The sequence below is a fragment of the Aotus nancymaae genome, unplaced genomic scaffold (genome assembly GCF_030222135.1).
Source record: "Aotus nancymaae isolate 86718 unplaced genomic scaffold, 86718_ANA_hifiasm-v0.15.2.pri h1tg000059l, whole genome shotgun sequence".
NCBI lineage: Eukaryota > Metazoa > Chordata > Mammalia > Primates > Aotidae > Aotus > Aotus nancymaae.
Window position 1 is genome coordinate 59,352,161 of NW_026988473.1, and position 12,561 is coordinate 59,364,721.

General features: G+C 53.1%; 1 protein-coding gene across 4 annotated transcripts in view; it reads right to left on the reverse strand.

Moving 5' to 3' along the window:
• Positions 1-12,561, reverse strand: part of GDPD5 (glycerophosphodiester phosphodiesterase domain containing 5) — a 90,960-nt gene that overhangs the window by 7,937 nt on the left and 70,462 nt on the right. For all 4 annotated transcript variants that reach the window (XR_010338370.1, XM_012469649.3, XM_012469648.2 and 1 more), the window contains exons 7-11: positions 7,021-7,119; positions 6,642-6,735; positions 6,103-6,248; positions 1,804-1,886; positions 513-663 (exon numbers count right to left, since the gene is read on the reverse strand). Coding sequence is in view for 3 of the 4 variants with exons in the window: in XM_012469649.3 (XP_012325072.2) it covers positions 513-663; positions 1,804-1,886; positions 6,103-6,248; positions 6,642-6,735; positions 7,021-7,119 (573 nt within the window). In the remaining variant the exon portion in view is untranslated. The remainder of the gene's footprint in view (positions 1-512; positions 664-1,803; positions 1,887-6,102; positions 6,249-6,641; positions 6,736-7,020; positions 7,120-12,561) is intronic.

The window sequence follows — 12,561 nt, forward strand, 5'->3', positions numbered from 1 at the left end:
CATCACCAGCCCTTTGGGGGCCCCCACATGCCCTTCTGGCAACCAAGCATGGAGACCCCTCGGCTGCCAGTCTGCTGGGGTCAGGCAGATTGATGGCTGTGGCCACGTGGAGGCTGCAGGAGGCCCCAGCCCTAACCTTCCTACCCCACACCCTGCTCACCAAGAGGATGGCTTGCTTGGAATAGCTCCCACACCCCACAGCATTTCTCCTTCTGGAGCATTTCAGACCAGACAGCCAACCCCTCTCCAGAGCTTTACAGAGTTAATGCTATTCACTGCTCTCATTCCTGTCAACTTTTTCTAGTGAGGGAAACGGGCCCAGAACAAGCAGTGACAACCACGAGATAGGACAGCAGTGGCAGGAGCCCAGGAGGCCACCAAGCAGCTTGGGTGGGGGTCGGGAAGCTCTGGGAGTGGGGGTCTCAGGAGCGGATGGCCACCATTGCCTCTCACTCCCTGGAGTCCCTGCTGGTATTTTCCAAGCCTAAGACTGGGATCAGGTGCAGCCAGACCTTCAGGAACCACTGGCCAGCGTTGAGCCTCTGCAGGGTGGTCCAGTTGAGCATGGAGGCAGGCCTGCGGGCGAGCTCCGGGAACTCCTCCTCCACGTTGGTGGTGCGCCGCAGGGTGGCGTCGTGCATGAGGAAGGGCACGCCGTCCAGGCTGCAGGGAGGGTGGGCGGCCGAGTCACTGACCCCCCATCCCTCACCTGCCCACCAATGACCACCACCCCCACAGTCCTCCCCACCCAGCATAGGATCTGGCTGGCTCTGCCCCTCTCTAGGCCTCAGTCTCCCCATCTGCACAGGAAAGACAGTGGGCTGGTGGATGACCCTGAAGGCCTTCTAGCTCTCTGTGAGGTTCAGATGGGGGTGGGGACTGCCAAGAAGGGCGGGCTGAGAAAAAGCTGGACCTACTTTCTTAGCAACCTTAGAAGGTAGGTGCTGCCTCATTTGGTAATGAAGAAACTGAGGGTAAGAGAGGGAAATATCTAGTTCAAGGTCCACAGCCTGTACGTGGTGGAACCGGGTTTGAGACCAAATCCCTGTGATGCTATGATGAGAGCAGTGCAAATGTAGACCTCTTTAGCAAACTTCACCCAACCCCAATCCTTGTCTGCTCTACCAGCTCATAGGGTGCGTTAGTGTGAAACAGTAGAAGGCACCCGTGCCCTCTGTTCCTCAAGGCATTTTACCACCGTCTGCTAGAAAGTTACAATAAATAATCCACAATTCTGTATCTATACTGGGAACAATGTCCTCATATATGTGATGTCCTTGTTCAGTACATAACCTGTGCAACTATATATGACAGTCCTGCCCTTCTTCCCTTTTCAGACAACCTCTGTTATGAGATTGGTATGGATTCTTCCTGCCATTTATACTAATAGCTACTTATATATGTGCATGGAGAAAGTGTATACGTCACTTTTTTGTGGTCTTTTAAAATGTAACTGGAATTACAATGAATGTATGACTCTGCGACTTGCTTTATTTCACTCATGAGAGTGTTAGAGTTCTGTCATGCAGAGCCATAGAGATCTACTTTTCCCTTCAAGCTGCTCTGTGGCAGGACTCCAGGTCCCCACCCCCACCCCTGCTTGCACCAAGAGCATTTGTTCTTTCTTCTATTTTACATCCTGGAGCCTGCAGGACAGGGTGACTGCCCTGCTGTGGATAATCTAAGCCTCTATTTTCCCATCTCAGAGGCTCTGAGACCAGAGATTTCCCTAGCAGAGACCCAGGTAGATCCGGATGTGTGTGGGAGGGGTTAGAGGAGCTATTTTTCCTCTGCTACACCTACCTGATGGTAATGTCAGCCTGGAGCCCATACAGCTTCTGCTCGAGGGCCTTCCGGAAGGACATGAGAGTGTGCTCTGGAGCCAGCTGGGGAGGAAGGGGTGGTGAAGGGAGAGCCAAGAGTCAGCTGATGTACCCTCCCCAGCCAATGGAAAGTCTTCCATGTTGGGAGGCTGGGCCAGGCATCTTGCTTCTCCACGGTGTAGCTGTGTGACCCTGGGCACCCACTCAGCTTCTCTGAAGTTCAGCTTCCTCATCTGTTAAATCATGCTCACCTCACTGGTTTCACTGAGGGGCAGGGAAGGCAGGGCTGGTGAGCGTTGATGCATATAAATGCCTGACATGTAGCTAGCACTTGATACCTGGTAGCTATGGTCACTGTATCCCAGCCACTGAGCTAGACACTGGCGCTGGAAGGCTTTTTTACAGTCCTCTGTGGCAATCTGGCAGTCTTGGGCTGGGGCCGAAAGTAAAATTCCCTCTTGGTTATACCCTGAGACAAGTCCAGGGGGAGAAGTGGAAGAAGAGCGGGTGGATGGGATGGTAGAGTTTCAGTGGGGACCCAGTTTCCTCATCTGTACAAATATGACTACTTTTTCCCTCCCTGGACTGCTACGTGAAGTAAAAGCCTCTAGCACCCTGCCTGATATATATAGTAAGTGCTTAATAAATGGTAACTGTTTTGCCTGTACATCATCCTGGTTCTAGCATTTTTTTTTTGTTTTATTTCTTTATTTCTTTTGTTTGTTTGTTTTTTGAAAATAAAATTGTGCTTTCTAGGTAGAGGTTCTAGCATTTTTTTAAGAGACAGGGTCTTGCTGTCACCCAGGCTGGAGTGCAGTGACACAATCACAGCTCACAACAGTCTCAAACTTCTGGGCTCCAGCTATTTTCCCACCTCAGCCTCCCAAATAGCTGGGACTACAGGTGCATGCCACCACACTGGGCTCTGGTTCTAGATTTGACTCTGCCATTAACTATTGTCCTGATTTTAGGTATATTTCTCTGTGGATCTCAGTTCCCCATGTGCCCCGAGAGATGTGTATTCATGAGGGTCCTTATGCTTAGGAGAGTTGGAGTTCTAAGTCTCCCTCCCTAGTTCCATCTGCTCTGAGGATTCTGTCATACCCTTTGCTGCCACTGGGAGTCAGCACCAAACCAAGGATTGGGCTAAGACCAGGTCTATGAGGGAAGGACGGAGGGAGGACACCCCTCTTCCCCCAGCCCTGGTCAGTGAAGGGGTGAGGTGGGAAGGCTGATCTCATGCATTCCCACAGACAATCCTGTTCCTACCTTCTCTCCCTCTGGCCGCGATGTTCCCCAGACACACCCCTCTTCTGTGACACAGCCTAGCATTGGGGAGTCAGGGAGTGGCAAGGGCTTTGGAAGGGACTGAAAAGGCACAATTCCACTTCCCAGATACAGCTGGGGCCTCAGTTTCTTTAGCTATAAAATGGGCTAACACTGTCAACCTCATAGGTGAGATAACAAATGTCACAGACCCTAGCCCATGACCTGGCACACAGCAGGGTCTTTGTAATGAGTTCTTTCTTCCCCTGTCCCTGGCACAGAGCACCCTTAGAGGACATGCTACCTGTCTCCCACTCCAGTGGGCTGTGAGGCACTTCCAAGGGGAGCAGGACTATAAAGGCACCGAGAGAGAGGCATAGACTCAGTGGAATCCCACCCATCTCTAAATATCCTGTGATATTTAGACATGTGGACCCAGAGTCAGAGCCCCCAAGGCAGTGCACAGGGACACACAGAGGGGACCTTTACCAGACCCTCAAAAACTACCATCAGGGTGCGATCAGCCAGATGCACAGTAAGAAATGTTTCACAGGACAAACAACTCTGTTTCTCAGGACAAATAGACAGCATAAGGGAAAAAAGGGAGGGGGATTGTTTTAAACCAAAAGACACTCAGGAGACATGCCAGCCAGATGCATGCTGTGGACCTCATTTGAATCCTGGTGTTTTTTTTTTTTTTTTTTTTTTTTTGAGGTGGAGTCTCGCTCTTGTTGCCCAGGCTGGAGTGCAATGCCACAATCTTGGCTCACTGCAACCTCTGCCTCCCGGGTTCAAGTGATTCTCTTGCCTCAGCTTCCCGAGTAGCTGGGATTACAGGCACCCGCCACCACACTCGGCTAATTTTTTGTATTTTTAGTAGAGATAGGGTTTCTCCATGTTGATCAGGCTGGTCTCAAACTCCTGACATCAGGTGATCCACCCACCTCAGCCTCCCAAAGTGCTGGGATTACAGGTGTGAGCCACCACGCCCCGCTGAATCTTGACTTTTAACAACTGTAAAAAGATATTTTTGAGACAATAAAGGAAAACTGAACATGGATTCCATTTTAGACAATATTAAGGAATCATTATCCTTAATATTGGCTGGGTGTAATAACAGCATGGTGGTTATGTATCTTTCTAGTCTTCATGTGTTACAGATACATCCTGAAGTGCGTATGGGTAAGACAATAAGATGCCTAAGATTGGCTTTACTACCCCAGAAGAAAAGTGGGGACAGATGAAGCAAGAATGGCAAAATGTTGATAAATATGGGGTTGGAGTCATTACATTCTTCTTCATTATGTGCGTCATTATACAATTTTTTTTTCCACTTCTGCATATGTTTGACATTTTTCTTTTCTTTTCTTTTCTTTTTGAGACGGAGTTTCTTTTTTGTTACCCAGTCTGGAGTGCAATGGCGCGATCTCGGCTCACCGCAACCTCCGCCTCCTGGGTTCAGGCAATTCTCCTGCCTCAGCCTCCTGAGTAGCTGGGATTACAGGCACGCGCCACCATGCCCAGCTAATTTTTTGTATTTTTAGTAGAGACGGGGTTTCACCATGTTGACCGGGATGGTCTCGATCTCTTGACCTTGTGATCCACCTGCCTCGACCTCCCAAAGTGCTGGGATTACAGGCGTGAGCCACTGCGCCCAGCTCGACATTTTTCTACTAAAGAAAACCATCCTCCCTGGGGCCACCTCACCCACCCATCTTCTTGCTTCAGGACACGCTTGTGTCCTCTGGCCCCTAGAGGGAGCATGGAAGATGGTAATCTGGGTCATGGAGACAGGAGGGGCCATAATTTTGAGCTCCTGAGAAGAGTCCCCCTGCCCCCACTGGGAAGGCTGGGCTCCAACTGGTCCTCACAATAGCCAGTGGCATGGGCATCTGCACCTCTGAGGCACAGAGAGGACTGGTGACTTCTCTAAGATGCACAGGCATCATGTGGCCAAACTGGGCCTCAGATCCAGATCCCCACTGGCTGTCTCTGGGAGGGGCTGGGGCCAGCACGGGGGTCCAGCTTAGGGGCTGGAGTCTTATCTAGAAAATAACATCCACCACACGCAGGGGGCCAGACTTCCAGGGTGAGTGGCAGCCCAGCAGACCCAGCACCTCCTTCTGAAGCAGTTATGCGAGGCCCCCTTACTACCCTGAGGTCTTGCAACAGCCTGGAATGCCCGAGAGGCCAAGCCCTCAGGAAGTACCCACATGCCCCCTTGGCAGGGTGGAGGTGGTACTGCCTCTGCTGAGAAGACCGGGTTCAAGGCTTTGGTGGAGGAGGAGACCCTGGTCTAGAAAGAGGGCCCTGCCCGAGGTAACAGCAGTGTGTACCTGTTACTTTCTGTGTGTCGCATGCGTATCTGGGCACTGCTCACATGCTAATTCCTGCTCCTTGCAGCCCCACGGCAGGTGCTCTCACTAGTTCCATGGTACAAGATGAGGGAACTAGGCACAGAGATGGAAACTGTTGGGCCTCTTACAGCTGGCTGGGCCGTGCTGGGATGCTGACTCAGGCAGCACGGTTCCAGAGCCTGCCCCTCGCAAAGCTCTCCTGCAGGGCCATGAGGTGCCTTGGTGCAGAATGTGGCTCTGACTTTGACCCCTTCCTCTCTTTCTAACTCAACTTGGTTTAGCCGGGTGGGCTCTGAGCTGCCTCCCAGCTCTCCTGGCAGGTTCTGATGCCTGCTGGCAGCCCCCAGGCCCTACACTCAGTATCTGTCTCCCCACCCTTCCTAACCTGCACCTGGGTCTAGCCTGGGCCTAAAACCCTCCTGCATCTCTACAGGGCACTTAGGACAAAAGTGAAATCTTTTTAGCAAGATGCCTTCAGGACGCATCAAGATGTGCTTCCATCCCAGCACTCCTGGGCTTTTCACCAATTTTTCCCATGTACCTCCCCACAGAAAGCTACGAATGGTTGCTACTATTACATATATCCATTTTCCAGGAAGGTCCTCCCATCTCACCCCACCCCTACGGGGCTGTTAGGACCCTGAGGTGGTACTCACCATGGGGGCCCCTCGGTGGCCAATGAGGGCGGGCTTGGGGCCGAGATCCTTCTTTTCCATGATGCAGGGAGAGGAGATGGTGAGAGGGACCAGGTAGAGGGCAAACACCACAGTGAAGAAAGTGCAGAGAATAGTCACCTGGGAGGCTGCAGACAAGGGGCCATAAGCGTCACCTGGTGAGCTCTGGGCAGGTTGGGGTGCAATGCTGGACCCCTCTACCCCCTGACCTGTCAGGACTCAGGTGCTCTGGGAGTCAGCCTTCCCTCATTCTTGCTGGGAAGCTGAACCCTGCCTCTAACTGACACAGACACACATGCGCGCATGCAGAGAGAGACATGAGGAGGAATACAGTGTGATGTTGACTAAACCTTCAACCCTCCGTGGATTCTCTGGGCCACTCTGAGCCAGAATCCCCCTCACTGAGTGTGGGGGCCCCACCCCATCCCCAGGCCACTCAGGGAAAGCCCAGGTCAGGGCAGCACCAGCTGGTCTTGGCACCTGCAGGGGTTGGAGGGGCAGGCCCTTCCAGTCCTACTCACAGGTCCGCTCTGTGCGGGCAAACTGTCCTGCCACGATCCAGGAGAGCACAGTGACTGCGGCCAGGGCCCCCACGTGCAGAAACGGCGCTGTGCCCTGTGCAGGGAGAGGTAAGGGAGACCAGTGATGCCCAGCTCTGCCCAGACTCTGTGTCACCAGCTTTCTACTTCTACCCATGGGGCAGGCAACCCTGTCTTCATCTGCCAAGTGAGGACACTGGAGCCTCAAGACGCTGGCATCCTCCCCAGCTCTGACCTGCTCTGTGACCTTGGGCCCCTCCCTGCCCCCTTTGGGCCTTGGTCTGGAGAAGGGGAAGTGGCAGAAAGGCTCTTGTTGTGGGGGTCCTGGAGGAGCAGCCACCCAGGCCCCCTCCCCACTCACCTGCAGGGAGATCAGCAGCACCTCCCACTCGTCCTCCCACAGCTGGGCCACAGCCGACATGGCCACCACCGTGGAGGCCAGGATGACCACCAGGGCGATCTGGAGGGGGAAGTCACCAGACAGAGGCTCAGAGTGGGTGGGAGGGTCCCCAGTGTGTCTGAGAGAGGGGCCAGAGGGAGAGACGGGCGAGAGCAGCAGAGGTCGATGGAGCAGGGCAGAGGGGAGGGAAGAAAGAGACAGGCGTGGGATCCAAGGAAACCAGACACCGGCAGATGGAGATGGCAGGGAAAGACTGAGGCAGGAGGAGGCCGGCAGACGCAGAGAGGAAGGGACAGTGAGAAATGGGAGGATGGAGACAGGAGGAGGAGGGAGCTGTGAGGAGGGAGGACATTCAGTAAGGGAGACCTCTCCTGGGGCCGGCAGGTTAGTGACATTCAAGGTCCGGCCCAGCCTCCCTGCCATCTCAGCACGGCACAGCAGAGGAAGAAACCCACTTGCCCAGGCCATGCCCAGGCCTCAGGGGAAGGAGGCTGGGGACCTGGGTCTGCTGTAGGAGGCTGGGGACCTGGGTCTGCTGTAGGAGCCTGGCACCCTGAGCTGGGCTCACAGTGGCACTTCAGGCAGGGGCGGGTGGTGAAGCACGGCTCCACCCACCCCATCTCCATAGCCTGCCCTCTCCTGGCCTCCCAGCATCCAGGTCCACTGTGATGGAGGCCGCCCTCCTTGCAGTCTCCAGAAGAAAGCAGATCACAGCTCTGAGGGAGGATGAGGTGGCACCTCCAAGGGACAGAGATCTCTGGGGACAGATGAGACCTGAAATCTTCAACCATGTGAAGCTCATGAAGCTTCAGCCTCTGTAAAGCTGAGGATTTTGGCTCCTCTGCCCCCAGCCCCTGGCCTCTGGCCCTGGATCTCACTCCACCCACACCCAGGCCTCCCCACCCCCAGGCCAGCCTCCCTAAAGGCCAGGCTTCGCCTCTCCTCCAAAGCCTCCCATAGCTCCCAGGCTCTGGAAGGTCAGTCAAAGCCACCACCTGTCCCCGTGGTTTCTCCAGACTCGTCTCCCACCTCTCTGCAAAGGCCTGTCCTTCTCCCTGGAGAAGACCGGTTGCCCTGCCTCCCTGGAGCTGCTCTCGCTGCTGGCAGGGCCCTCACCCCTTTTCTCCCCAGGCAATCTTTCCCAGAGGCAGCAGCAGCCAAGGACCCTCTGACGTTTCTAGATGATGAGGGTGGGGCGGTGGCTGGCGTCTCTGCTCCCTGCCAAGGGACCTTCACTCGCTGGGGGCGGGGAGGAAGGCTGCGTCTCGTCTAGGATGAAGTTTCCCTTTGGAGGCTTTTCATTCCAGCCCATCAGCCTGGAAACGAATGTTCCCCCAGGAGACGTTAGAGGCCAGAGACAGGTGAGGGGCTGGAGGGGCTGTGACATGCGGGCTTGGGGCAGGAAGAGGCTCAGGCGTGCCTGGGCCGGCAGGAGAGCTTCCCGTGGTCCCCAGGTTGGTTCCATGGAGGCGTGGGCATCCTCATCTCACACACAGGAAGCGGGGTTCGGGGGTGGAATGGCTGGCTGGGTCACGGAGCTTTGAAGGGGCAGAACCAGAAATGAACACCTTCTGCCCATCTCAGGGGGTGAGGGGGTGTGCGCTCTCTCGGACGAAGGGGGTGGGTTAGTGTCTCAGGGAGGCTGAGTGTCAGGTGTCAGGAGGTGTCAGGGAGGCCCGGCTGTGCCTCCGGAACCCCTGAGAACCCCGCCCTCGGCACTCAGGCCCCTCCTCCTGGCTGCCCCAGGCGCGCAGCTGCCCCCTTGTGACCGTCGTGGGAGGAGGCCCTGCACACAGCGAGTGCCTTGGAAGGGTGGTTTCTGGGAGTGTCTCATCACAATACTTAACTGCTAATGGAATGACTTGCAATAAAACTGATTCCCCAAACTCTAATACAATTAAAAATGTTATTATCTTTGAGTTCCACGGTTGCTTTGGCAGTAACCATCACACTCAGCAGCATCAATGCACGGTCGGTGTCTGTGGGACTTCTCTTGCCTTGCATCATTAAGCCACAGCAATAGCACTGACACCCAACAATGTAACCACCATCACTCCTTAAATCTGACTGAGAAGGATGAATCCCACCCTAGAGGCCCAGAGACAGACCACTTCCCTCCTCTGAGAAAACAGTCTTGGGTTCTCTGTCCTTATGGGACTGTGGCTTGTGATGGCAATGGTGGGAACAAAAGATACAATAGCGCCTTTCATTCACTCTATGAGTCTGGCCTACGTGCTGGGACCCGAGAGGAGGTGGAACCCTGCCTTGTAGAGGTGTGACTGCTGGCCTTTTGGGGGGATCTGACCTCTGGGTTCTGCAGTCCAAAGGGCAGACAGTCGGCCCAGGGTTAAGAGCCTCACTTGAGGCACGGTCCTCAGTCAAATCCTGGCTCTGCTACCTCCTGGGGATCTTTCCACATCCTCTCCAGGGACCTTCCCAGAGCTGTGAAATAGGGATAGCAAGTACCTACCTGGAAGGGGCTTGGGGAAGATCAATGAGGAAATGCAAGTGAATTGCTTAATACAATGCTGGTCAGAAGCAAATGCTTACTAAATCTCAGTGGTATCATTTTAAAAAGTGGGCATGGTATCAAGGGAACAGGATTATTGCAAGGAGTGAAATGATTGTGAAATGATGGTTACTGCTGTTATGGTGAACGCAGTGCCTGGCACACGCAGGAGGCTCTCAGAGAATGTGTCTTCCTTAAGCTGCTGCTGGAGGAACAGAGGCTGGACACCAGGAAGAACCTTCAAGCTGGGGCCAGTGCATGGAGAGAAGTCTGGATTCACCAGGAGAGGTAATGAAACAGACACAGCAGATGGCAGGTAGAGGCTGGTGGAGCCTTGGTAGGAGGCAGAAGCCCCAGACCAGCCCAGTCAGTAGCTTGCCATGGGGCTGTGTGGCACCCAGTGCTCCTCTCTGGGGCTCAGGTTGGGTCCCTGACAGATCCCTTCTCTGTGCAGGTCCTAGGCTGGGGGCTGCTGCCACTGAGGCAGGGGAGTCAGGCGAGGACACAGGGCAGTGCAGTGTACTTGGGGCAACTAGGGAGGTGCGAGCTGTGGCCAGAGTGCCTCCCAGAGGGTGGTGGGCAGGGCAGGAAGGGGGGCATCTCAGGGAAAGGGCCTCCTGCTTACTGTAAAGCCCTCAAGAACCCTTCAGCCTGCTCCCTCACCTCCTGGGTACCTCAATTTCTCCTGAACGCCCACCTGGGAGAGATTTCTGGGAAACGGGAGATTTGGGCAGACTGGGGAAGAGGAGGAAGGTCCCCACATGGGCACCAAATCCACCTCCAGCACCAGCCTGCTGTGAACGGCTCCCTCTCACCCTGTCCTGAGCACCTCTGTCCTCCCCTCCTCAGGACTCAGGGGAACCAGAGACTCTCAAAATAAAGTTCATGATTAAAACATACTATAAAATTGTGGTCTTTAGAGCACTGTGATACTGATATAAGACCAGATAGATAAATGAAAATAAGTAAAAAGTTCAGAAATAGATCCAAATACTTAAAGAAAATTTAGTATATGGTAAAAGTAGCATCTCAAATGAGTAAAGGACAGATTCTCAGTAGACAGAGTTGGGAACACTGACAAGCCATCTAAAAAGAACAGAGTAAGATCACACTATACCCCAAAATAGCTTCCAAAAAGAGAAAAAATTAAATGTTAAAAAAGTAGAAATATATAATTACCAAGCAACACCATAAAGAAATTTTCATAATCTTAGAGTGGGAAAGACCTTTCTGAGTCTGACATAAAACCAAGGAGTCATCAAGAGATGACAGATTCAAGTGCATAAGAATAAAAAAAAATCCCTATGGTAAAAACACAAAGGTAAAAACACAAAGGTGAACAAAGTCAAAGGATGAGCGACAAACTGGGAAGAATTATTTACAGTTTGTTAGCCAAAGGGCTAATTTCTCACATCTCTAAAGAGTTCCTGCAAACGAATAGGCAAAAAGCAATAGCAAAAATGGCAAAAGTTACGAAGAGACAGTTTTATAGAAAAGAAAATACAAGTGACTCAAGCATGTGAAAAATGCCGAATCTAACTCACCCGAAGGGAAATGCAAATGAAAACTACAGCAAGGGACCGTTTCTCACCCATCGGGCTGGCAAAAGCCAGTAAGTCAGCTGATGCTTTCTTTATGGGCAAGGGTGTTTTCATAGAACAACTATCCATTGCTAAGAGAGCATGAATCAGTGGCACTTGGCAAGGAGGCCATTTGGCAAAATCAGAGTGATGAAAGTACACATTCTTCACCCAGAAATTCCTCTCCCAGGTCACCGCCACATTGTCCTGGCAAAAGACAGAAGGCAACTGGATGTCGATCCGGTCTATCAACAGGGAACTGGCTGGATGCCTAGGGAATCAGGGAATATCCAGACCAGGGAGCAGGAGCCAGGGATGGATACCGACAGGGATGCTTTTAACTCAGCGAAGAAGAAGGAGCTCCAAGAATTGTGTTAAGGTGCGGAACAGAGGGTGGAGTAGGTGACTGTTTGTGTTTAAAGAAAAAAGGAAAAGGCAATGCCTATGTACATGTGTGTGTGCTTAAAATACGCCTGGAAAGGTAGTAGGGAGACTTCTTTGTATACTTTTTTTGGCTTTTGTATTTTGAATCATGTCAATGTATTACACGGTCAAAAATTAATTAAAACAAAACAAAAAAGAATAAAGATTCCTTAGAATTTTAGAATCAAATGACAGAATCTTGGAAATAGAAGAGAATTTCCAGGCCCTGCTGGAATACTTGGAGTTCTGGGGAACTCCCTCCCTTCTGGTGGGTTGGGTCCGGCTCTGGGTCAGCTCCACCTGGAAGGACCTCGCTCATGCTGCAATCTCACAGAGGGGGCAGAGGGCAGAGGAAAGCACCCCAGGAGCTGGCACCAGCATGGACGATGTGATCTGCCTCCCTGCTTGATCTGCCACCTCCGGCTGGCTCAGTGGCTCTGTAGACCTCTCCACTAGGATCAAGCAGGTGTGACCTTACCTGCTGAGAGCCAGGCATGGCCCCAGGAGGTGACCACAGCATGTGCCAGCCCCACCTGGGATGCCAGCTGGTGCAGTCCTTTCAAATGCCAGCTTTGCAGCCAGGAGAAGAAAGTCCCTCACAGAGGGGATGGTGGAAGCCCAGAGGAGACCTGTGAGTAGAGTGAGGAACAAGAGGAAGGTGGGGGGCCAGGGGCTGCTCATGGCTCCTACCACTCTAAGATTTCAGTCTTGGGGGTCTGACTCCCAAGCTCCAGACCTGTGTAATGAACAGGTCTCGCGGCCTCCCTGGATGCTCACAGGCACCCCCGACTCCATGCAGCCCAACCGAGGCTCATGCTATCCCCTCTTCCTTTCCTGTTCCACATCCATCTTCTAGCTAGGAGTGAGCCCATCCCCTAGGAGTTACTCTGGACCCATCTCATCGGCTCATGGTTGTTTCTGAACATTTCTGCCTTTTCCTAAATGGCAGGTCCATGGGGAGTCAGGCTCTGAGGAAAGGGAGATGACCCA